The sequence below is a fragment of the Mixophyes fleayi genome, chromosome 8, assembly GCF_038048845.1.
Source record: "Mixophyes fleayi isolate aMixFle1 chromosome 8, aMixFle1.hap1, whole genome shotgun sequence".
Classification (NCBI taxonomy): domain Eukaryota; kingdom Metazoa; phylum Chordata; class Amphibia; order Anura; family Limnodynastidae; genus Mixophyes; species Mixophyes fleayi.
Window position 1 is genome coordinate 136098145 of NC_134409.1, and position 24150 is coordinate 136122294.

General features: G+C 42.4%; 1 protein-coding gene across 4 annotated transcripts in view; it reads left to right on the forward strand.

Annotated features, from left to right (window-relative positions):
* RAD18 (RAD18 E3 ubiquitin protein ligase) overlaps window positions 1-24150 on the forward strand; it is a 181043-nt gene that overhangs the window by 52707 nt on the left and 104186 nt on the right. For all 4 annotated transcript variants that reach the window (XM_075183735.1, XM_075183738.1, XM_075183736.1 and 1 more), the window contains 2 exons: window positions 16618-16796; window positions 23884-23954. In XM_075183735.1, the coding sequence (XP_075039836.1) occupies window positions 16618-16796; window positions 23884-23954 (250 nt within the window). The remainder of the gene's footprint in view (window positions 1-16617; window positions 16797-23883; window positions 23955-24150) is intronic.

The following is a 24150-nucleotide window of genomic DNA, read 5'->3' on the forward strand; positions in this document are numbered from 1 at the left end:
AAAAAAAAAAAATACATAGAAAAAGATAATCTCCCAGCGGTTGTGGTGTGGACACGTACAAGAAAATAATTCAAGAAAGTATGGGACGAACAAACGGCTATTGTAAAGACTTCTATAGATAAAATCCAGGAACAAAATAAAAAATCCCAATACCCCCCCACTGAATACAACAAGGGGTATGTAAATTGACATCAAATTCTATGTTTATAAATAGGTTCAGATTTTAATTTGTAGGGTATTTAGGATGCTCTATTTTTTCATGGCTTCTTAATGAAACATATTTGTAGTTACATGTAAGAGATGAGGAGGGTCTTCAGTGCAGACACAGAGTGACTGACAACTGGGCAGACTTGTTTAGAAATAGAACAGTGTCGTGGAGTGATGGGGAGGTGGCAGAATGTCAGGATAACACTGAACAATTAATTTTCTCTTCATGCATCATATTTGAGCATTTTCAGTTTTGGGGTGTAGTTCTTTGTGGGTACTTTTTTGATTATAGATGGCAGTTATACACACATCAGTTACTCGCAGTCATCAATCAGTTATACACATCTGTGGGCAGCACTGTGGCTTAGTGGTTAGCATTTCTGCCTCTCAGCACTGGGGTCATGAGTTCGATTCCCGACCATGGCCTTATCTGTGTGGAGTTTGTATGTGCTCCACGTGTTTGCGTGGGTTTCCTCTGGGTGCTCTGGTTTCCTCCTACACTCCAAAAACATACTGGTAGGGTAATTGGTTGCTATTAAACTGACCCTACTCTGTGTGTCTGTCTTTGTGTGTGTTAGGGAATTTAGACTAAGCTCCAATGGGGCAGGGACTGATAGGAGTGTGTTCTCTGTACAGCGCTGCGGAATTAGTGGCGCTATATAAATAGATGATGATATGATATTTTCAGAGGACACCAGTTTCAAATCTCTATCACCATATATGGGCACAGCTACATACAACACAGACTTTTATACATGTTTCCAAATCAGAGCATTTGTATTCGATGCTCAGTGTCTCTTTTCTGTATTAATGGAAGTCATCTCGCTACTACAGTCTATGCTGCACGTACACTTGTTTAATGCAATAGACAAAATCAGTGGGTGATTAATGACAAACGTGCCCTGTCTGCCATTATTTCTCTCCAGCCTGCACGTCTTCTAACCAGGGACAAATCAATATTAATAGACTATTGCAGATCAAATCGACACTGTCCGTAACACGTTGCTGTTGGTTATTGCAGCTTCAAGGAAGCAATTTTCAGGTTTTTGATGTGCAGTTGGTGCAATTATTGTGTGGCAATAATGAGCAGGTAGCATATTGTGTATATAGTGTTGTCATAGTCTACCTCTTTATACAACGAGGGTGATAAGCTCAGAGTAACCCAGGATGTTTATGTCGGAACTCTGTTACTTCCACATAAATACTATGTGATACAATGTATTCAGATCTGAGCTACTGGTACTTGTGAGCTTCAAGGATACAGGCGATTTGTGTATTTGTTGTATATTGAATATTTTCCAGGGTAGTTTAAGGATTACTCCAGGAGTATAAGAATACTTATTACTTGCTTATCTGGGAGCTGTAATAATAAGTCCTTCTGGTACAGTTCCTTATATACAGGGAGCAAAGAAATTTGTATAGGGGAAATGCTTTGCTTTAATCTATTTCTGTAAAAGCGTACTGTTAAATGGGGGAGGAAAGTAAAATTATGAAATCGCTGCAGTACACATTGCCACCAGCAGGGTGGTCGTTGCCTTCATCTAAGTCAGTGACTAAAGATGTGTGGTGGAGTTTGACAGAGATATGTGTCACAAATCGGGATCTTAGCTGCACTTACCTCATCCGCCGCTGTCATATCACTGCTACCTGGGTCCCTTCTGGTCGTCTGCAGCATTCCCGTTCTCCACACCTCCGTTTGTAAACAAACACATACTGTTTGTTCTGCTGCATGGGCGTGGCCATCTTGGATGCAGTCAGGTGATCATTCCAAACCAACCAGATGAAGAAGCTGTGATCACATGAACTGATCAGCGAATAGTTGTTTGGGACATCCTATTTAAACCTGCTGCTGTGATCTGTTCATTGCCAGAACAACACACTTCTCTCCAGAGGATAGTTCTTGGCTCCTGATTCCAGTGCTCCTGTCTGCATAACTAAAGTGCAGTGCTCCTGTCTGCATTTCCAGACTGCTCATTCCCCTGCTATATTTTACGTTCAGCAAGAACATGAGCAGGAAGATCATCCAGGCTGCTAGTTTCTGTTTCAGTCCTGCTCCAGCTAGGCCCAAGGGTCCCGAATTGGATCAAGAAATTCAGACGACCATGACAATATGTCAGTAGACAGTGAGCAACTTCTGGTTAATTTTCTGATTAATTAGAGCTGATACTTTATTATCTTTCCCTTCATTACAGTTCAGCCTCTTCTACAGCTTGACTATATGCATATAAGTAATATATTTTAATGTATTCACTTTAGTTCCACTTTGTCTTTTTCTACTTCAAATTTGTCTTCAGTACTTGTCATTTTTTATTTTTTTTTACATTTCTTGTGATATTTAAATTATTTTGCTTCCCAAGCAGAATAGCGGCATAAGAACTGGAGAATCTAATTATGTAAACCAGTCAATATTTAAAAACAAAGTAAAGATCAAATAGCACAGAAAGCGGATTCTGTGACACTATGAAACACAGGAGCTCTAAAGGGATTGCTCCTTGTGCCCCTGAAACATCATAGACATGTGTTTGATTGTGGATACAACGTTTCTCTGGTTGTCTCACGTTTTAGACACATTGTTAGAAACGCAAAGTTTTCAGTGGTGCGCTCATGGAATACTGATCAGCCACCACATTAAAGCCTATAGAACCACAGAAATAAACAGGGTGCATCCAAAAAAAGAGTTTAAATCTTTATTCTAAAAAATACAAATAGAATCTATTCCAATGGCGGAACTCACATGTATAAAATAAAATATATAACAATGGATGTCCAATATTTCATCACAATATACATGTGTACATAAATAACATTTGTAAATGCGTCTGGCCAGTGCAATGCTAATGATAAAATGTATATGAACACAATCTTGTGTCATCAAAAGGGTGTATAGCACCCTCTTTAAAAAAGTTAGCACACTGCTAACGAAACGCGTTAGTAGGACTCCCCTGTATCTGGATTACTCTCTTTGGAAGAGGGTGCACCTCCGTGTTTACGGAGAGACGGCTCTGTATCATAGGATTGTGATTGCAACATTATCTCAGTGTGTATGCCGAACCTCATTTATCTATATATGAGGTATTCAACATCGGGACATCAGCCCTCGGCTAATTGGAAATCCAGCACCTGAGTGTGATCATTCCGAGATCACTTGGACATATCATTATACACATCAGCGGACATCTAGTTTTACCGGGACGCCGGTTCATAGTGGTGAAGCACACCATATTAATATCCCATCCCTTTGGCTTGAGAAAGTCTCACTCTGAGACGAAACGCGTCGCCTATCGCTGTGGGATACACCACTACCGCTTATCACTTGGAGTCTGAACACATATTCGATACACGGAATTAACTTATTACCAATACCTTCAACATCATTATTATTGTTACCATACCATTTTCTCTATTCCATATATATGAAAATATGGTTTAGGTGGCTTCCATATTAATGCAGCTTAACAACATTTATGTGTTCATATGACCTGATTGATTGCGGTTTTTATGTTTGGGAGTATTATCTCCATTTTATTATATTGCCGGATCCTTAATACATGTATGTACATTATTAAATGTTTGAAGTATTATTTATTCTGCCCTGGTTTTTGACCAATTTTTCATATTTATAATATCTAATCCAGAGTGTCCTTTAGCGCTGTTTCCCTTTCTTCCATTGATCATATTAATATCCATACCTTCTACTAGATCTCAGAAGAGACTTAACATATTTCCATTTGGGAGCTACAATCAGTGATAATTGTATCACGCTCCAGACCCATATACTCTACAGACGGATCCAGTTCATGCACCCTTGTGCTGCAGCTGCATACGATGAATGGGTGAGATCCATCCTGCTATACACCCTTTTGATGACACAAGATTGTGTTCATATACATTTGTTTTATCATTAGCATTGCACTGGCCAGACGCATTTATAAATGTTTATTTATGTACACATATATATTGTGATGTAATATTGGACATCCATTGTTATATATTTTATTTTATACATGTGAGTTCCGCCATTGGAATAGATTCTATTTGTATTTTTTAGAATAAAGATTTAAACTCTTTTTTTGGACGCACCCTGTTTATTTCTGTGGTTCTATATACTTTTGGAGATTGGCTATCTCACACAGGGTTTGCGACAAGAAGATTTGTATACTCCTCCATTAATATACTGAGGTGATATTAGGTTGTAGCACAGTAAGCCATTTTTTGTCTGTAGTTACAACATTAAAGCCACCTGCCTAATTTTGGGTAGGTCCTACTCGTGTCACCAAAACAGCTCTGACCTGTCGAGGCATGAAAGCCACGAAACCTCTGAAGGTGTCCTGCGGTATCTGACACCAAGACGTTGGCAGCAGATCCTTTAATTTGCGTGGTCGGTCTTCTATGGCTCTGACTGGTTTTTCAGGCACATCCCTCAGACGCTCGATCAGACTGAGATCTCAGGAATTTAGAGGCCAAGTCAACACCTTGAACTATGTCAAACCATTCCTGAACAATTCCTGCAGTGTGGCAGGGCGCATTATCCTGCTGAAAGAGGCCACTATCATCAGGGAATACCGCTGCCATGAAGGGGTGTACTTGGCCTGCAATAATGTTTAGGTAGGTGGTACGTATCAAAGTAACATCCACATGAATGCCAGGACCCAAGGACCCTAGCAGAACATTGCCCAGAGCATCACACTGCCTCCGCTGGCTTGCCTTTTTCCCATAGTGCATCCTGGTGCCATCTCTTCCCCAGGCAAATGACGCGCACGCACCTAGACGTCCACATGATGTAAAAAAACGTGATTCATCAGAGCAGGCCACCTTCTGCCACTGCTCCATGGTCCAGTTCTGGCGCTAATGTGCCCATTGTAGGTGCATTCAGTGGTGGACAGGGCTCAGCATGGACATCCTGACCGATCTGGAGCTACGCAGCCCCATACGGATGCACTGTTTGTTCTGACACCTTTCTATCATAGCCAGCATTAACTTTTTCAGCAATTTGTGCTACAGTAGCTCTTGTGTGGGATTGAACCAGGCAGGCTAGCCTTCACTGCCCACTCAATGAGACTTGGGTACCCATAACCTGCTTCCTTCCTTGGACCACTTTTGGTAGGTACTATCCACTGTTTTCCAGGAGCACCCCACAAGACCGGCCGTTTGGAGATGCTCTGACCCAGTCGCCATCACAATTTGGCCTTTGTCAAAGTCGCTCAGATCCTTACATTTGCCCATTTTTCCTGCTTCCAACACATCAACTTCAAGAACTAACTGTTCCTATGTATTTATGCCCAAATTGAATAAGATTAATAGCAACAAATAAATATAAAATTATACTATAAACCAAGATGACAAATCCTATTAGAAAGCAAGTATAACAAAATTATCAATACATAACCACAAGCGGCAGCAAAGAGACTGCAGCATAACACAGTCTAGAAAATACATTCAGAAGATAGTTTTAGTGTGGTAAAATAAAGGATATATATATATTTCATAAAGGGAGAGGCTGACAGTCTGCAGCTATTTTGCACATGCCGGCTTTTACTTGGAATTCACGCTCCCCTCTTAAGGCCACAACGGTCGTCAATCTGTCATTATTTTACTGGATTTGACTTTTGAATGAAGTTTTTAGAATTTCGAATCTACCTGTTTTTGCAATAAAAATAAATGTACACACAGGCGATATAATGTGTGACAACTCTAGGAAAAGTAGCTCTTCCTAGAAGGCATCGGCCTACGTAGAAGTTTCAATTATTGCACGATTAATGGACTGGAGATCAGTTTACAGATCAGCACTCTAAGGCAATTGTGTGTATAGGTACAAGGTGCAAACAAACCAAAAAAATAAGAATAAAATATAAATATATATCTGTGCTCTCTATATATTTCAATTCGCTGGCTCTGTTAAGACCTAGATCACTTCAGCATTTGTGCGGCATGCTTCTGAATTCTATATGATTTAATCTATCTCATAACCTCTGTATCGGCTCCATCTATGTTAATGATTAATAATGTTTGATGAACTCAAAACTCCCCTGACCAGTTCTTTTAAACAATATTTATCTATACTCTTCAGAAAAATATAAACAAAGAAAAAAAAAACCCGCAGAAATGACTGTTACAATAATATTTCATAAAAAGAATGTTAATAAATAAAATTCAGAATGTTTTTGGATTCTAATAGAATTTACTAAGACCATCAATATTTATTAAAATTCTCAAAAAAACAATTTGTTTCCGAAAGGAGAGGATAGAATATTCATATGCGTGTGTTTTTTATATATATATATATATATATATATATATATATATATATATATATATATATATATATATATATATATATTCTATACCACACTTCACTTTATTAAAGCTTCCAATAATGGTATGCTCTTAAGAGCAGACCAATCCAATATAAATAGGGCCGAAATTCAAGATCCAAAGAGACAGCCTGGCATATTAATCAATCATACAACGTTTTGCATGCGAGCTCAGATATAGCAACATAGCCGGTGGACACTTGTTGCTTTCTCAGCAATGTTTCTAGAATCCGATGTGATGAAGCCTTTTAGATAGTTGATCAACACTAGTCCTCTGTTTATTCGGCCTTCTCCAGTATTTTTCTATCTTTCATGCACAACGCGTTTCATCACAAAAAAATAATTCTTCAAAGGCAGTTCCCCTTAAAGCGAGAGCTGATTTTGTTCTGTTATTAATGCAATATTAATTGGAGCCCCGTAAAGGAATATTTCATGTTTGTTTATTCATACTTTTGCCTATAGCTGAAATAAAAGTTTGGATTTTATTTTTCCGTAATCATGTTTTATTTATCATGATGCTTTGCCATGGGGCATGGGAGATCACAAGCTTGCGCTCTGTCCTTTTTGCAGTGTATCTGTGCTTGATGATAATCCTTGAAGCGCGCTGGACATAGCGAGCGAGCGATGCTGCTGTTTACATGCTTGTCTGATTTGTGGACTTTATCAAATTTTTCCCATTGCCTCTCACTCAGTAATGTGTCATTATTTGAGGTTCTCCATTGTTGCATTTTGCTGGAGAACTTGATGCTGCTTAATCTTAATTGATATTAAACTGCACTTTGTTATTTTACAGAAAATCCTGTAAGCTCTCACTTCCTAGGTACCTGTTTTGTATTCGTTAGTTGATTTAAAATATGTGGTTGTGTGGAGATATAGTGAATGAGCCCTGGTAAGATTTGACTGCCTGGAGCCTGTAGGTGTACACTTTTATATGTGTGCTATGTGCATTCATTAGCCACACCCTTTTCATCAAACTTTGCGTAGCTTCAAATGTGCTACAGAATTTAGCGTTGTTACTCTTAATTCATCAGCACATTGCTGGAGTCATGTTATTTATGATAAAATGTAATCCCTTAATTACTGAGCTTTTCCCCAGTGGACGTCTGTAAAAACAACTTTAAGAATTTTTAAATTTCCTTTAATTTGGACCGGGTTGGAGAGTGTGAGATGTAAGCTGTGGTTGGTCTGTGGAAGGGGTAATGCAGGAGGAATTCTCTCACTCTCTCTGTAGTCCTCAGAAATGCTTTCATCTCCTTCACACAATGTTGTGTCATGAGAGAGAGGAATTCTATCTCACACTCTCCCTGGGGATGGTGAATCAGTCTATGTAAAGTATAGATGAACTGTGCAAACGGAAGAAATTGATTTATATTGAGTGTTGGTGACAAGGCTTTAATTATTCTTAAAGTAAATCCAGCTCTCCAGCGATAAATTATGAACTGACGTCTTCTTCCAGGGTCTGATCTGAATCCGCTTTCTCTAGTATTTAAGAGGAACTAAAGAAAAACACAATGTAGTACCCTTGTTTCACAGGCGCCTGTTCAGATTATCGTTTATATAGCTCTGCCATATTACATAGCGCTGTACAGAGAATATTTACCATTAGCAATTGTCCCTGACCCATTGGAGCTTACAGCTTAAATGCCCTAACACACAGAATTGCACACATGATAGGGTATATTTCAGTAAGCAGCCAATTAATGTATCCATATGTGTGGAAGGGGAAAGCCACGCAACACATGGAGACATGCTAACTTCATACGGGCCCTGGGCAGAATCAAACCCATGACCCCAGCACTGGGAGGCAGCAGTGTTAGCCACTGTGCCGCAGCACCGTCCATTCAGTCATGCGTTCATTATGAAGGGGTCGCCGTGATTAAACAGATTCAGTGTTGTGTAGAACAGAATGATCTAAAGAAGTTCCGCTCATCTGAGTGCGGTATGCTTGTCTAAGGATGACCGGTCCGACGTATGTCTGTTACGTCTGCAACCTCTTTGCACTCTTAGAATATGAAGACAAGCAGCCCGTTTTATTATAAGCAAAAGCCCCGTTTTGTCTTCCTAGAGCAGAGGTGCTCCAACCCAGTCATCAAGAGCTACCAACAGATCATGTTTTCAGGATTTCTGTCTGTAGAAACAGGCGGGATAGTTACTGACCCAGAAAAACATATTAACTGGCGGTAGCTCTTGAGTTTGGCCTGGAGCATATATAAGTACAGTATCCCATGCAGCTATTGGGATTGGTGTCCTTAAAAACAGGACCATGCATGGGACTACATGGGTATTTGCAGAGCCATAACTAAAAATTTCAGTGCCTGGGGCAAGAAGGAAAACCGGTGCCCCCTAATCTCTAACCAAATTAGCCTAAAATATTCATTATCCTGCTTCAGTCAGCTTTGCACCCTTGGCTGTTGCCCCTCTCACAAAGCCCTAGTTACAACCTTGGGTATTTGTGCACAAAAAAAATGCTCTTTCCTGTATGAAGTCTACATTGTCTTAGAAGGTCTCTGTCACCTCCTGATCAAAAGTATAAAGTTCATTGTTTGGGAGGAGAAAGGCTCCAAGGTCACCCGGTAGACCTGTAACTGCTCAGTTTCCACGTCTTGAAGCTAAATTTAATATCTCACCCTGTAACATGCAATATCATTTCCCCCCCCCCATCCCGATCCACCCAGTTCCTGCCATCAGACGGAGATGGTGTTTGCACTCCCTGCAGTAATTGCCCCATTGACCTGCTAAACCTGCATGGTCCGTAAAAATGGGCACAGAAATAGTTACGTGACTTCACAAAAAAGGGTGTTTGCATTGCCAGACAGTACAATAAATGTCTGCGTTACACCTGCCGCTGGCACACTGTGGGCACAGAAGTCTCTTTACCTTCAGTGCCATTCAGCATAATTAGATATTGCTTTGTATAAATGTTCTTTCCCTGCCCCTTGTTCCTAGTGAATGTGACTGCTGCATATTTGGTGTCTGAGAGCTGTTCCTGTGTTTGGTAATAGCTTCAGTTCTCCTAAATGTTCATTAGTGTTTCAGTTTCCCCAGGTTTGTTTTGTCTGTCTCTCTTAGTATCCAAAAGACATCCACAGTGTTTAGTGTTGTGCCTGCTCCCGCAGAGAGGAGTGATTGGCACTCGCCCCCTCCATCTGTGCTGACAATCTACAGGAGACGTCCATGGAGCATATCGGCGCTTGTCTATCGGAAACCTTGGCACTGGCGCAGTCTGCTGGCTGTGTGCTGACAAATAGTGTGTGTGAGTGCCAGGCTGCAGGGAAAAGGAGATACCTGAGCGCTGAAAGCGTGAGAGAAACAGACCAATCATAGGCACCACCCGATCTAGGCACACTCTGATCTGAGATGTCACATTTACAATGACCTCTGTTGCAGCTCCTATGACAAGGAGACTGGATTTTTACGCAGTCCTGTGTGGTTCTCCAGGAGATAGGATCTGTTGTCAGAAACAGTAACATATTTGGGTGATGACGCAGAATTCTGGGTCATCTGAGTGTAGTTTGTACACTGTAAAAATCCCCTCTAAATATTCTTGTGAGAATGCTATTTTTTTTAGTTTTGAGTCATTGCAGAGTCAGAACCTCAGATCCTGATCTGCCACAATGCAAAATTAGCCAGAACATACCAAAAAACGTTTACTGCCGTCTAGCGCTGGACTGGTTAAGTGCAGTGACGCTCTTTGCGCTGCAGATGGCGCTGGTTCCTCTGATTCGGTTGCTCTCTGCAATCCGTTAATGGAAGTACACCTATTAAATTGTTTGAATAGAGAATAAATGTTTTGGAAATCTAATTGTATAACCTATTCTGCTTTTCTCCTCACCGCTTTTCGTCTCACTATTGTCTGCGGTTACCTTGGGAGTGATGGTTACATATCTGAAATGAGTTGTAATGTTTGCTAGGCCTTGAGTCTCGCACACATCGCATTCATATATATCGTTCTGCTAATATTTGTCTGATTTAAATAGCACAGGCAAATAGACATATGTTTAATGAAACCTTTGCTTTCCATTATTTAATTTACTAACGGTCTCGTGAAAATAGATATTTACATTTTAGAATTGTTCTTCCATGAAGTTCGGTTTATTGTTTGATCAGAGGATTGCATTATTAGGGGCACTATTTGTACATGTTGTTGGGGTAACATTTTGGAGCAGATTAACTCATTGCTGCACCCTTCTCCCCCAATATAGTGTGTGTCCTAGTTAAGCAGCCTGCTGCCTGTCCGTTGTTATGGAACTAGAAGTCCCAGCATTCCCTGCCAACCAGAGGAACATGGTTTCCCTGCAGCTAGGGAGGCACAGGTAGCTGAGGGCCTTTATATGTAATTGCCCACGGACAGGGCAGCTCTCCTCCTATCCCATGGTCTTCACTAAGCAGCGCAGCCTGTTATACCTTCCCCTGATTGTGTCGTATCCTCGGCAGACAGTGAAATGACAGTATGCCAGTCTGGGCACATATGGCAGGTATATCTGGCTGCGCTCACTGTGCCCTCCAGTCCTGGGTTTGTTGGCAAATCTCTGCAGGAAGGGGTGGGTGGCACCCATCAGTCAGCAGGCAGAGAGAGAGCCGTCACGGGGACTCTGTGCTGTGCATTTGGCAACAAGTTGACCTTTCGTGGCTGCGTAAGAAGCAGCTGCGGCCCTGGGAGCAGAAATCAATGTGAAACATAAAATGTGAGTGCAGAGAGAAGACTGCCTATTCCGTGTCCGATGCTCCATTCCGGGAGATGTGCTTCAGACACTCAGCGCGACCTTGTGTCCTATTACAAAGACGTCCACCCCTAACCTACTGACCAGCTCCTTCATTACCTGCATTGGTTCTGTTGACCTGTGTCACTGTATTATGCAGCTGTGAATACCTTCGTACCGCACTGATAAGATCAAAATAACAGAAAAGTGCCCTGTCCTGATTACCAAAAATACAGCGGGCGTTTCTGATGCAAAACATTCTGTACGCTGAACGACCGGGGGAGAGATAACGGAGATTTGGCGCTGGGCATCAGTCTTGCCATGGTGAGGTCTGGTCATGTGACTAGTCGGAGTGAGTGGAGCTTGTTAGTGGGTGGGTTACCGACCTCACTTGGAATGGGAGCGAATAGTTCTCAACATTCCGCTACTTCCCACCCATTATACCCATGCAGGGGGTGTATTAAGCTCTTACATTTGTGGTTTAATATAAATTGACTATCAATAAGGAATTGAATGTATAAAGGATACATTTTAAATAATGTGAATTAAATTACAGGCAAATGGGGATAATTTGTTTTTGATTTATAAACATGTGGATATACGTTGTGAATATGAAGGAGGCATGTGGTAATGTTTAGTAAGCCTAGTGCGGCTGCTTTCCTCCACGCTGTCTGTCGTCATACCTTCAGGATTAACCCCTCAAGTACTGGTAACTAGTGGCTTAGGCTTATTTAGGCTTAGTCGTACTTATTGGTTCAGAAAATGCAGCAAAATGCAGATGATGGAAGAGGATAATAGTATTGTATGTATGTAGATAAGGAACATGTCTCGGATTGGGTTTGTCATTTGTAACGTTCATTATGGTTTTGGGATGTCAGAGCTGTCTTGGCAAGCAATCTTAGTGATGGGGCAGCAATGGCCTATCGCATTCAGTCTGGGGTATATTATTTAAGTTAAACTTCAGCTTCTGGTCTTCAATCTCAACATTGTGCGTAATTTCTTTTAACAAGATGTTAATTTTTTCTTGTTCTCTGTGTTGTTAATTTTAGGACAAGCCCTCCACCCCCTTCCGTCACATCTATTAGTGGCTAGTACACAGCATTTCATCTTTCAGTGTTTAATTGTTTAGCTCACTTGTTTAATATTATTTTTATCCAAGGCCGTAGAGTGTGTAACATATTTCCCTCCCTGGCAGGCTGCCAGTTTTTGTTGAAGTGTTTTGAAGCATTAGAAAGTTTTTATGATGGCTCAAAATATTTTATATATATTTTTAAATTAAATTATCGTCTATCATTTTATTTATTGTGTCTTGGCTGCTGTCTCGTGGTTGTCAAATTGTACAGAGCTCATTAGTACCTCTAATTTTGATGAAAGCATTCACTCGTTAAAAGATTCTCCACATTTGCTGTTATATCTCGGCAGAAAATCCATCCTCTTACATTGAAGAACAGAGGACTTTGCTGTGATTAGTGTCAGAGGTCCCAGTAATTATTCTGCAGTTTTATGAAGACAAACAATATCAGCAATTCAATAATCCATTTAATTACAGGTGCATTAATTCATGGCTGATGTAGGAGAAGCTTGCACTAAGTCCCTGAGGCATAATTCTGTCCTGGATGTGTGTGTCACTATGTAGAAGAGAAGTGATACAATGTAACAACATGACACCATTGTCTAGCACAGTGCAGGCTGGCTGTCTATTCACCAGCTACTAGTGACAGTACTGAGGCTACATTAATGACACAAGTCCCTATTGAATGATTAGTCTGCCTTCTTGTATATATTTATTGAGTCCATAAAATTGCTGCTCCCACTGAGTGTCTCAGTCCTGTCACTATTTCCCAGTGAATTGATAGGCTGCGTTCTCATGAATATTTGTCCAGACCCCAAAAATTTGCAACAGTAGCACAGAAATACATGAAAATCCTTCACAAAAGTTGCTTTATATTGTTTCCCTAAAATAAAGAACCATCATGTACATCGTCTATGTACGATCGATAATACCTCAAACTGTTCATATCGGGAATATCAAATACCTTTTCTGGCTGGACAGGATTTAAGTTGGCGATTTGGCTCCAGGACGCACTTAGATCATTTTTGTAGCAATATTTTTCCTTTTCAATGATTTTTTTTTTTTTATTTTTTAAATAGTTTTTATTGCTAACACTTGGAACCAAAGCAGTGCAGACTGAAACATTTATACACACATCATTTGGAGGACTGTATACAGTATAACATTATGTAACCAATATTTGTTTTAGGCTATGAAAGACAGTTTTGTAAACTACATATAACAACAAGACATTAAGCATATATAACCGTATTTACTATATATAAATAAACAAGCATTTATATGTCATACATATAAGAACATTCCGAACAAAGGCCAGTAATAAAGGTAATGTAATTCACTTCCGCCGTGAGACGGTACGCCCGCTTAACAACAGAATAGGTGGGTCGTCAGCAAACATTCTCTATTCATGAGGTTGAGGACAAACCTTTATAAATCTGTGATTTAATGTCCAGTTGAAGCGAGTCAATGTAACTTTCTCACATTTCAATGGAACCCTGGGCTTCAAATCCCCTAGCAAGTGTGGCCTGGAGCCAATCCATCTTGAATATGTAAAATAATTTTTCTTTAAACAAATTGAAGGAGGGGAGTCCCTGACTGTGACCACATCTGCTGAATAGATTTTCTGCTGGCTGCTCTGAGGGCTAAAAGAAGTCGTCTGCCACCCACTGACGCGTTGCCCGTTGGATGGATGCCCAGGACGGCCCATTGAGGTGTAAAGGGAAGATAATTTACTAGTTTATCAATAGCAAAAGTTTTGACTTGAAGCCAGAAAGCCCTGAATAAGCAGAGGAATAAATTTGCATCCTCCTCTGACAACGTGGGCAGCGGTGAAAGGACGCTGAGCCCGTCATAAGGCTACGATCAGGGGAAATATAGGATATATGGTAGGTATTTAGGAATAATTCAGTATACATGGATGCTGGTATCAGGCCAAATTCTTCAGAAGGACGTCTACTGTTGGGTCCGGATTGTAGTGTAAGCATTGAGAGAAATCTGTCGTAATATTAGTAATCAATGCGGTCTCTTCTGTCAGTGATTTTGTCTCGTCTGCAATCTGTATATACTGGATGGACGGGACTTATGACAATTTGTCGGGTATGTAACAAAGATTATTGACATATTTTAGAAATGATAATAAATTTGTATATATGAATAATGTATTAGTAGTATGCAGTCGTTTTGCAAAAGAAGAGAACATCCCACCATAAATGGCATAGGTCCTTCATGGGCCCAATCTATTGGGTAACCACTTTGATGAACTTTTACTTGCTTTAAAGGACATGCCCTTGTAGAAATGTGTGCCCCGTCCACTTACGTGGGTACGTGGTATGACCCTATTCTCCTCTGTTGGGGTTGACAATACACTCTGCCACATCATGCCAGTGTGGAAACTATTGGCGGCGATGCTGTGTGCGCCAGTGTGAGGCGGTGGTGCTGTGTGCGCCAGTGTGAGGCGGCGGTGCTGTGTGCGCCAGTGTGAGGCGGCGGTGCTGTGTGCGCCCGTGTGAGGCGGCGGTGCTGTGTGCGCCAGTGTGAGGCGGCGGTGCTGTGTGCGCCCGTGTGAGGCGGCGGTGCTGTGTGCGCCCGTGTGAGGCGGCGGTGCTGTGTGCGCCCGTGCGAGGCGGCGGTGCTGTGTGCGCCCGTGCGAGGCGGCGGTGCTGTGTGCGCCCGTGCGAGGCGGCGGTGCTGTGTGCGCCCGTGCGAGGCGGCGGTGCTGTGCGCGCCCGTGCGAGGCGGCGGCGGTGCTGTGCGCGCCCGTGCGAGGCGGCGGCGGTGCTGTGCGCGCCCGTGCGAGGCGGCGGCGGTGCTGTGCGCGCCCGTGCGAGGCGGCGGTGCTGTGCGCGCCCGTGCGAGGCGGCGGTGCTGTGCGCGCCCGTGCGAGGCGGCGGTGCTGTGCGCGCCCGTGCGAGGCGGCGGTGCTGTGCGAGGCGGTGCTGTGCGAGGCGGCTGTGCGAGGCGGCGGTGCTGTGCGAGGCGGCGGTGCTGTGCGAGGCGGCGGTGCTGTGTGCGCCAGTGTGAGGCGGCGGTGCTGTGTGCGCCAGTGTGAGGCGGCGGTGCTGTGTGCGCCAGTGTGAGGCGGCGGTGCTGTGTGCGCCCGTGTGAGGCGGCGGTGCTGTGTGCGCCCGTGTGAGGCGGCGGTGCTGTGTGCGCCCGTGTGAGGCGCTGGTGCTGTGTGCGCCCGTGTGAGGCGGTGGTGCTGTGTGCGCCCGTGTGAGGCGGTGGTGCTGTGTGCGCCCGTGTGAGGCGGCGGTGCTGCTGTGTGCGCCAGTGCGAGGTGGTGGTACGCCTGCTCATTAGTGTCTTTTGCTACACACAGATCTGCACATTGTGCCCTCTACGTGGGGGTTTGGTGCTTTTAGTGGTACCACAGAAAGAGGGGCTCTCAGTGTATTTTTAGAAGGATACGTCCTATATTAAATCTAGCTTTTAAAAGAAGAAGCGAAAGGTAAAACGTTGCGCTTGACTTAATCTCTATTTATTATCATTCAGCCAATTTAATCAGTATTATCCTCAGACAGCACATGGGTACGTGTGTTACTGAAAGTCCTTTCACGAATGCATTAATTATGTGGATTTAGCCCAAAACTCTGGGTTTATAAATATGCGCGGTAAATGTGGCAATGCGCATATCTAATGAGGTACTTTTTTAAAAAAAAAAAATTCTACCCGTCATAACTAATGGGCATCATGTACAATACACGCCTGGAAGGGCTCTAAGATATCGCATTTAAATAAAAACATATGTCCGTGTTCCCACACTTTGAAAGAGTTTAAAGTAATTTAATTTTTAGCAGCCCCGTTGTGATTTTGACTTTATTCCCTTGTTGTGGAAAGCAGACGGGCTGAGAGATGTCTGGAATACAGCGCCTGTGACGTCTGGCCCTCGCCGCCACCTTTTCATTTTTCTTCCGCTGTGAAAGTGACGACGTGATTGGTGTTTTCCAGGTTGCCCCCCTGGGTGACGGACAGGGAAAGCGGCGCGTTACTGGTTCTGTAAAGGGGGGCTCTAGGCTGGCTGCTGGTCCCTGTAAAGGGGATGACTCCTCCGTAGATCGCTGCTAGTAATTGTGCGTCCTGCTCCTTCTGTGAGAGAGGCCCGAGTGCGCAAATTGAGTCACACTGTGGAGATACAATTTTATATTAGGGGCTCTCTCTATTTTAGGAAATAACATATTTAAAAAATTTTAAATATATAAGTGGGTGTAGTATGTAGTAGAACATATATGTACAATTCATTCACAAGCTGTTGTCAACTAATCTATTGCATATGTTTAAAGCGATTTTAATGTTAACTTTTTTCATATTCTTTTTTCTTTTGACCTAGTTCTATGCGGAAGCCGATGGCCAAAGTTGTGTACAACCTTCTGCCTGAGCGCGAGCTGCGGAAGAGGCTGAAGGACGTGGGTCTGTCCACCCAGGGGTCCAAGCAGCAGATGATCAGGAGGCATCAGGAGTTTGTGCAACTGTTTAATTCACAATGCGACTCCTTGGATCCCAGACCAGGTATAGAATATCTACCTGGTTATCCTGACACCAACACATGGGGGAACCCTTCTTTTCTAGATGTACACAGAATTGCCTAGAGACTAAATTCAGCTATTAGGTGGAAAAAAAAAAAGCATTTACTATTTATTTGTTGGTTTTTGTAAAATGCCTGGGTGCATCTGAACCACTTTGATTTGAAATCGGCCCACAGTGTTTTGTGTACGATATCTGACAGCGGAGGACAGAGGAACAATGTATAGTTTTGCAGTGAGTCAGACATAAAGCGTAAATCATGTCAGCAAATGAAGGGACCCGAGTTGTCTGTGTTCCCCGCGAGTACTAGAAGCCAAGGTGACTATTTGTACTGTAGGAAATTGTAGCAGAGGATGCTGCCCTCATTACCCTCTGATGGAGCCTAATCAATTACTGCTGGATTCTGCTACCTCAGAAATGGCTGCAAAATCGTGTGGGTGGGAGACGTCCCTTAGTGCTAAATTGTTTCCTGAGATGGGAACTGGATAATTCACACATCAATGTTGAATGATGGATTTTCTCTAGATGTGGGTAGTGAACCAGTAGATACAGTACTACTCTGTTAAGACTTGGTGATTGCAACCTGATGCTAATTGTTGAGCTTCGGTTCTGTCTTTCTTTTAGGGAGACATTATACAGAAACTTTCTTGTTTCATTTCAATAAACCTGATAACAGGGGCGGTTCTGCCACTGCTGGATAATATGCTCCAAACTCTTCTTTATACTACTGTACTCTCATTTGCACAGCGTATGTGTGCAGACAGCATGGCATTAAAGTGTCGTCCTCCTTCCCCAGCGCGCGCGCGCACACACACACACACACACACACACACACACACACACACACACACACACACACACACACACACACACACACACAGTGAAGGTAGCTATTGTGTGTGCTGAGCCAATAATCGTGAGAATGCAGCCTATCCGGTCACTAGGAACCAGTGACGTCACTGAGAGTGCAGCCTATCCAGTCACTAGGAACCAGTGACGTCACTGAGAGTGCAGCCTATCCAGTCACTAGGAACCAGTGACGTCACTGAGAGTGCAGCCTATCCAGTCACTAGGAACCAGTGACGTCACTGAGAGTGCAGCCTATCCAGTCACTAGGAACCAGTGACGTCACTGAGAGTGCAGCCTATCCAGTCACTAGGAACCAGTGACGTCACTGAGAGTGCAGCCTATCCAGTCACTAGGAACCAGTGACGTCACTGAGAGTGCAGCCTATCCAGTCACCAGGAACCAGTGACGTCACTGAGAATGCAGCCTATCCAGTCACCAGGAACCAGTGACGTCACTGAGAATGCAGCCTATCCAGTCACTAGGAACCAGTGACATCACTGAGAATGCAGCCTATCCATTCTTGCTGTAATAAGGAGCTGAGTTACATGAATACAAAAAAATTAAGTGTTTATACTTAACTACTTAAATCCACCACACTACCTTACTGCTTTGCTGCAGATGCCTTGTTAAGAAGGTGGTGCTTCTGTATATGAACAGGCAGTGTTTGTTTAGTTGACAGCTTTGCAGACTTTCTGTCCAAAGACGTACTGTGTGGTTTCATGTATTCTACAGAGGTAATGATGTTGCTTTGCCTTTTTAGGAAGTTTGATAAATCTTCTCCTAGTTTCCCTTTAAAGAGAGGCACATGGATGTACTTAAATCAAATGCATGTGTCTGCTAATGTATGTCATTATCAAATCGTCCATTTGTTCTCCTCTGTAATGGTCCTATAGTCTAACCAGCAATTTATATATCTACGTGGCTGCCATTACTATAGTTAGCTTAGTAATAGGACCATAGTATATGTGATGCTTCGTCATACCTAGAGTGGCCCTGGAAAACCCACTGGACGAGCTGTCTCAGCTCAGGTTCGGTTGGCACCGTCCATCATACGCTCATTAATATTTTTAGCTTAAATCCTACCCAGATGGCAGAAAACCAGACGAGTCGCGTTCGAACTGGGCAGTTTCATCTCTTATTTCCAATAACAGTAAAGCTTTATTCCATAATATCACATCTGAGAAGCATTTTCATAAACAAGCTCATGCTAATTACATTATGGGTAATTGTTGTCCTCCGTTCCCTCGTCTCCTTAATATATGTAGTCTCTGGCGTCTGGATCGTTCCATCATGCTCTGTAACAATGCTGTCAGAGGGGCACCTGATGTTCATTCAGTGACGCCGTGAGGGGTAAGATCATCCCAGACTTCTCTGAGAAGCGGACACTGCAGAGTCTTCAGCTGTGTATTTCCTGACATTTAGTAGAGACTGGGAATTCCGGTGTCTTATGTGTAGAATATTTCAATTCGTGCTCCTATTTCAGTCTAATCCTCTTCCTCTCCCTCCTGACATAGGACAGATGCTCGGAATACAAATTGCTATTTATTCCTTTCTGATCGAAAAGTAAATTTATCTTTTTGCTAGTGACCGTAGCTAGCTCCTGCGCAGTGTATTATATAACTCTCCAACCTAAACGAATAGCAAAAAACTGAAAGAGCAGTGAATATGCACTTTTATAGGAGGTTTAAAATACACCTTATTTAGCATAACTAGCAAATTAACATAAATAAACAACATTCATCATCATCTATTTATATAGCGCCACTAAGACAAATACAGGAGTCTGATAATAAGGGGTAAACCTGTCTCCCCTATGAGGAGCTCCAGACGTAACTTCAGTGACTCGCCAGCAGCATATATTTACCCGTCGGATTCGTTCCTGCTGTTGCAAAAAAATACACCTTTTAGCAGACGACACCAACCGTGCTGACAGCTTTCAGAGGAGTGTTGGTGTAATTCGATTTTGTGTACTGTATACAGCAGCGGATAAGACAGGAACCACGGCCTATGTAATTAGCTGCTGCAAATGTTGCGCACTGTTGGCCTAACTGTTTCAATAGCTTGGACAGTGTTCAGGCCGCCGCGTCTGACCGCGCAGTTTTCTCCCCACCGTACGATGCCCTAACGCTGAGTTCAGATTTTCATGTCCCATTAAAGGACTTGGACACTCGCAAGACAAAGTGCAATAATAGTGTTATAGTGGCTTTAATAAGGATGGAAAAATTTTTAATACTGGTAGCGGAAGGCGATGTTTGATTTTGGCTCAACAAAGAGTATATTTTATCCGATCCATATCCCAGAGTTAGTGGATCCCAGTAATTGGAGCGTAACGCCGTGAACGCGGATGTTCTGTCTAGCTCGGGATAACCAGATCTTTGTTCCAGGCCGCCCCCTTCTTGCTTTGACCCCCCCCCCCTTCTTCTTGCGACTTCCCATTACAAAATCACTGTGAACGTCTTCAGAAGTGGTTTTTAAACAGAACTTACTGAACATGGTAACAATTTCCTTCATGAATATAAAATTTGCTGTTTCCCGTGAGAAAGTCCCCTGTCAGTACCCACGTTTTCTTTTAGGGCTTGTCTGAAAGGCAAATAAATAATAAATCTGTTCCTGAAAATATCAATATGTATTTCTCATGTTGTGCTGTGTGTTCTTTTATCTGTGAAGCAGATTTGATACAAATAAACAAACAGTTACCATGTAATTCTGAGGTGTTGCGTTATCCGCCACAGAGACGCTGTCCGCCCGTGTGCCAAGTGCTCTGTGATCTGTCCACAAGGAGAGCGAAGGCTGGACGTCGCACGTACTAATCACAGAGCGGTAGTAGATGAATCCAGAGTACGATGAGCAAGCTGTTCTCTGCTTACCACAAAATGATGCAAATAAGTTTTAATTGGGGGAACTTTTCTTTTTTCTCATCATTAATGGAGGTCACTGTGTGGTACGGTCCAATGAATAGATAATTTATATTCTCATCGTTGTATAAAATAAAAAGTAAAAAATAGAGGACACTGCAAACATTTTAATTCATGCACTCCTCATCTCTCATATTAACTATTGCAGTTCCCACCTTACTGGTCTTCCCCAAATTAGACTCGCTCCTTTACAATGTATTTTGCACGCAGCGGCTAGATTGAGTTCTTCCTCTGCTGAGCGACTCTGTCCGTCTCTACGTTAGTTGCCTGTTTTTCCCCCAACTCTAATATAAAATGTCTACTAACATACAAGGCCATCAACAAAATTGCACTGACATACATTTCCTCACAATATCTCCCAACTCGACACCTCCGCTCTGCACAAGATCTGCGTCTCTAAATCCACTCTAATTACCGCCTCCCATTCACGGTATTTGGACTGTTTTTGGGTTGCACCCACTTTGTGGAATTCCCTCCCTCGCACAATAAGTCTTTCCTCTGGTCTACAAACGTCTAGGGCTAGATTTACTAAAGGGGCGGTTTCTTACTAGAGCCCAAAGCACAATTAAATAGTCCAGAATTCACATTTTTCAAAACCACCACTTTGCAAATTGACATCCCGATGAACATACAAACCGGCGGATTTACTAAGCTGGGGTTTGGCCAAACCGTCGCAAAACCGCCATCCAAATGGCCAAAATAAAAGAGTTGGTTGTGAGTGGCCAGATTGCTCAAACTGCTGCTGTTTGTTTGAGCTATTTTGCCATTCAGAACATGAGAGAGAGCACCATTGACATTTATATTATTTGGGCAATCATTATTTATTAAGGGGCAAAATTAATTTAAAATGAGTAATAATTTTAAGAGTCCGTATATGGTAGCAACAAAGCCACTGATTGATGAACTGTCAACTACTTGTACTTTTATTTTTCGTCATCTCCCCAAAATAATTCTAATAGATTCTGTTTTTATTGACATAACAGTCTTCTCCCCCTTCATGTCCAGACCAGTTTTCATTTTTTCTATTGTGTTGTCACGGTGAAGCGATCAGTTGGGGGTCTGGAAATTGTTACCCGGAGAAAAGTGTCTAGTACATACTGTACTAAGCACAAACAAGCAAAGGATATTATTCAGGTTATCGTGCCTAATATACCAATAAACTGTCTGAGCATTTTCAAGATTACAACATTAAAAAAAAAAAAGTTGTTGTGAAGCAATCTATGCCGAGTCTCTAAGACTCTGTGTCATCATTCATGTTTGTTTCCCCCCAATGGATTTTGTTTTTCATGGAATTTTATTGCATAAACTTTTTGTTGTGTTTTCCCCATAATATGATAAACCCCATGCCAATGTAAGCACTCGCTGGTCACGTCTACGTTGCTGCAAGTAACCTAATGTGACTTGTCCTGAGTTCATCCTCCGGCTCCTTTTCTTTGTGTATGAAGTTTTCAAGGTCAGAAAATAGAAACAAAAAGACCCCTGCCCCCCTTTAAACAACAAAGAAAACCACATTCCCAAGGTACAACAATACAATAACACATCAAATTTAAATGATCAACTGATGCGAACGATGGCAAACCCATAACAGCGCAGGGGCAAAAGGAGACCCCAACGAAATGGGCACATTTAGATAAAATTCACATAATAGAACCAGCATCTACACCATCCCGACCATATGATTATATATGTACACTGGGAAAATTGTACAAATAATAAACAGGTACGGCAATAAGGAGAGAGAACCGGATCGGGCTCCTATGGGGGGGGGGGGGAACATCATCCACATCCTCAGCTAGAGATGGTATCTCATACTTTGACTTGACTCCACCGGGACCGTATCTTATGATGTTTAGGAATGGAATTCCTGGTTGAGTATAGCGTTCATGGCCAGCTGTGTCATTCACTAGGACAACAACAACCAAAAATGGGGACGTCAACGGCCATCCATTTATTAGCTATAGTAGCGTAGGCCATGGTCAACAAATATATTAAATACTGGGAGGACAATCTACCCAAAAGATGATCAGTAGAGAGTCCAAAGAGGCAAATCTTCGAGGACACCGAAGGGATCCCAATCCCTGTCTACTCAGAACCACCCGACCCCTGTAGAAGACCAAAGGAGATGCCAGAATCGGCCGATCCCAAACCACACCTGGGGCAGTTACAATGTTGTCTCCTACCTTACTTCACTAGTCTCACAGGAGTATGGTAAACTACCAAACATGGTGCTCCAATCTTCTCCATGAAGGGGGCCTAAATCAACTTCCCATCTAGCTTTAAGAGCAAGCACGTCCCACTGTAAAATTTAGGCATGAATGACCGCATGGAAATAGTTTTACGGGAGCCCAATCCACCTACCGCATTCTTGAGTGATTCGCAGCTGTAATTGCGATTGCAAGTGAGGATGTCCATCTGACCAAACCAAATATCTGAGCCATGTGGATTCAGTCCACACTGTAGCACTTCACCCAACCTAGAAGTGCCCCATAGAGGCGTCTCTGGATCCCAACCCACATCTAAAGCCTTCTACACATTGGTCAATCTCCCCACTTGGCCGACCTCCAGTAAACCAAATTTATTCATGCCAGTTAAGTTGTACGTTTATCTACACATTATGTTTTTTTCTATTGGAATAACTAGGTTTTGGATTTACTTGTAATTTTAAAAAAATCGCTGCAGACGGATTGCTTAGTCCCAGTGACTTGGGGCTCCCAGATTAATATGGCAAATGAGGCTTAATTAGCATCTTAAAATGAATTTCCACCTTCCCAGAATCCTACTGGTTGTGACTCCTCTTTCCGTATGTGTAGTCAGACAGGTCTCCGTGCCCAAAACATACTGGTCTAAGCTTATAAGTAGTGTTACATGTGAGATACCCAGTAATTAAGATACATTCACAAATTGATTTTCTCAATGTAAAAGCAATGTAGGTCCTCTAAGGTGACATTTATTACGTTTTTTTGTTTTTTTTGGTTTGCAGATGTAGTTTGTTCATTGCCCGTTGGCTGTCTATACGTCCAGAGAATGTTCACCGAGACATTTTCTCTTCCTTGTGTCATATTTTACTTTCCAGTACAAAGTACAAGATAATTAATTGAATAATAAACTCTTCATTATACGTATTAGTTCTTCGAGTGCAGATGTTTCTTGAGTGCTCGGAGCTGGTCTTCCAGCGTGGTGTAATAATCCTTAATAATTGATTCGTATAGACTTGTTTGGCTTGGAAATGCTAATTACATCTCTGTCTCGCCTTTTCTGTGCACACTGCGCTTTTCCAAGCATGTTTTGTATTTTTTTTGTTTTAATAGCAGAAGAAATAGCTGCAGAAATTGAGAGGAATGAGAAGATCCGCTCGGATCTGCAGGCAAAACAGGAGCCGGTGAGTAAAAGAACGGAGGTGGATTTAATGTTCCAATTTATTTGCTTCGCTTCAGGTCCACGGTTACTTGCAGACCATTGCTGTTACTTTTCCTGCTACCTTCTGGTACAAACGGAGCCTTCAGACTTGGACCTAAGTCTTATGGTTTAATTGTGTTCGATAACCGTTGTCTACTGGTCACTTGGATTCTTCTTCA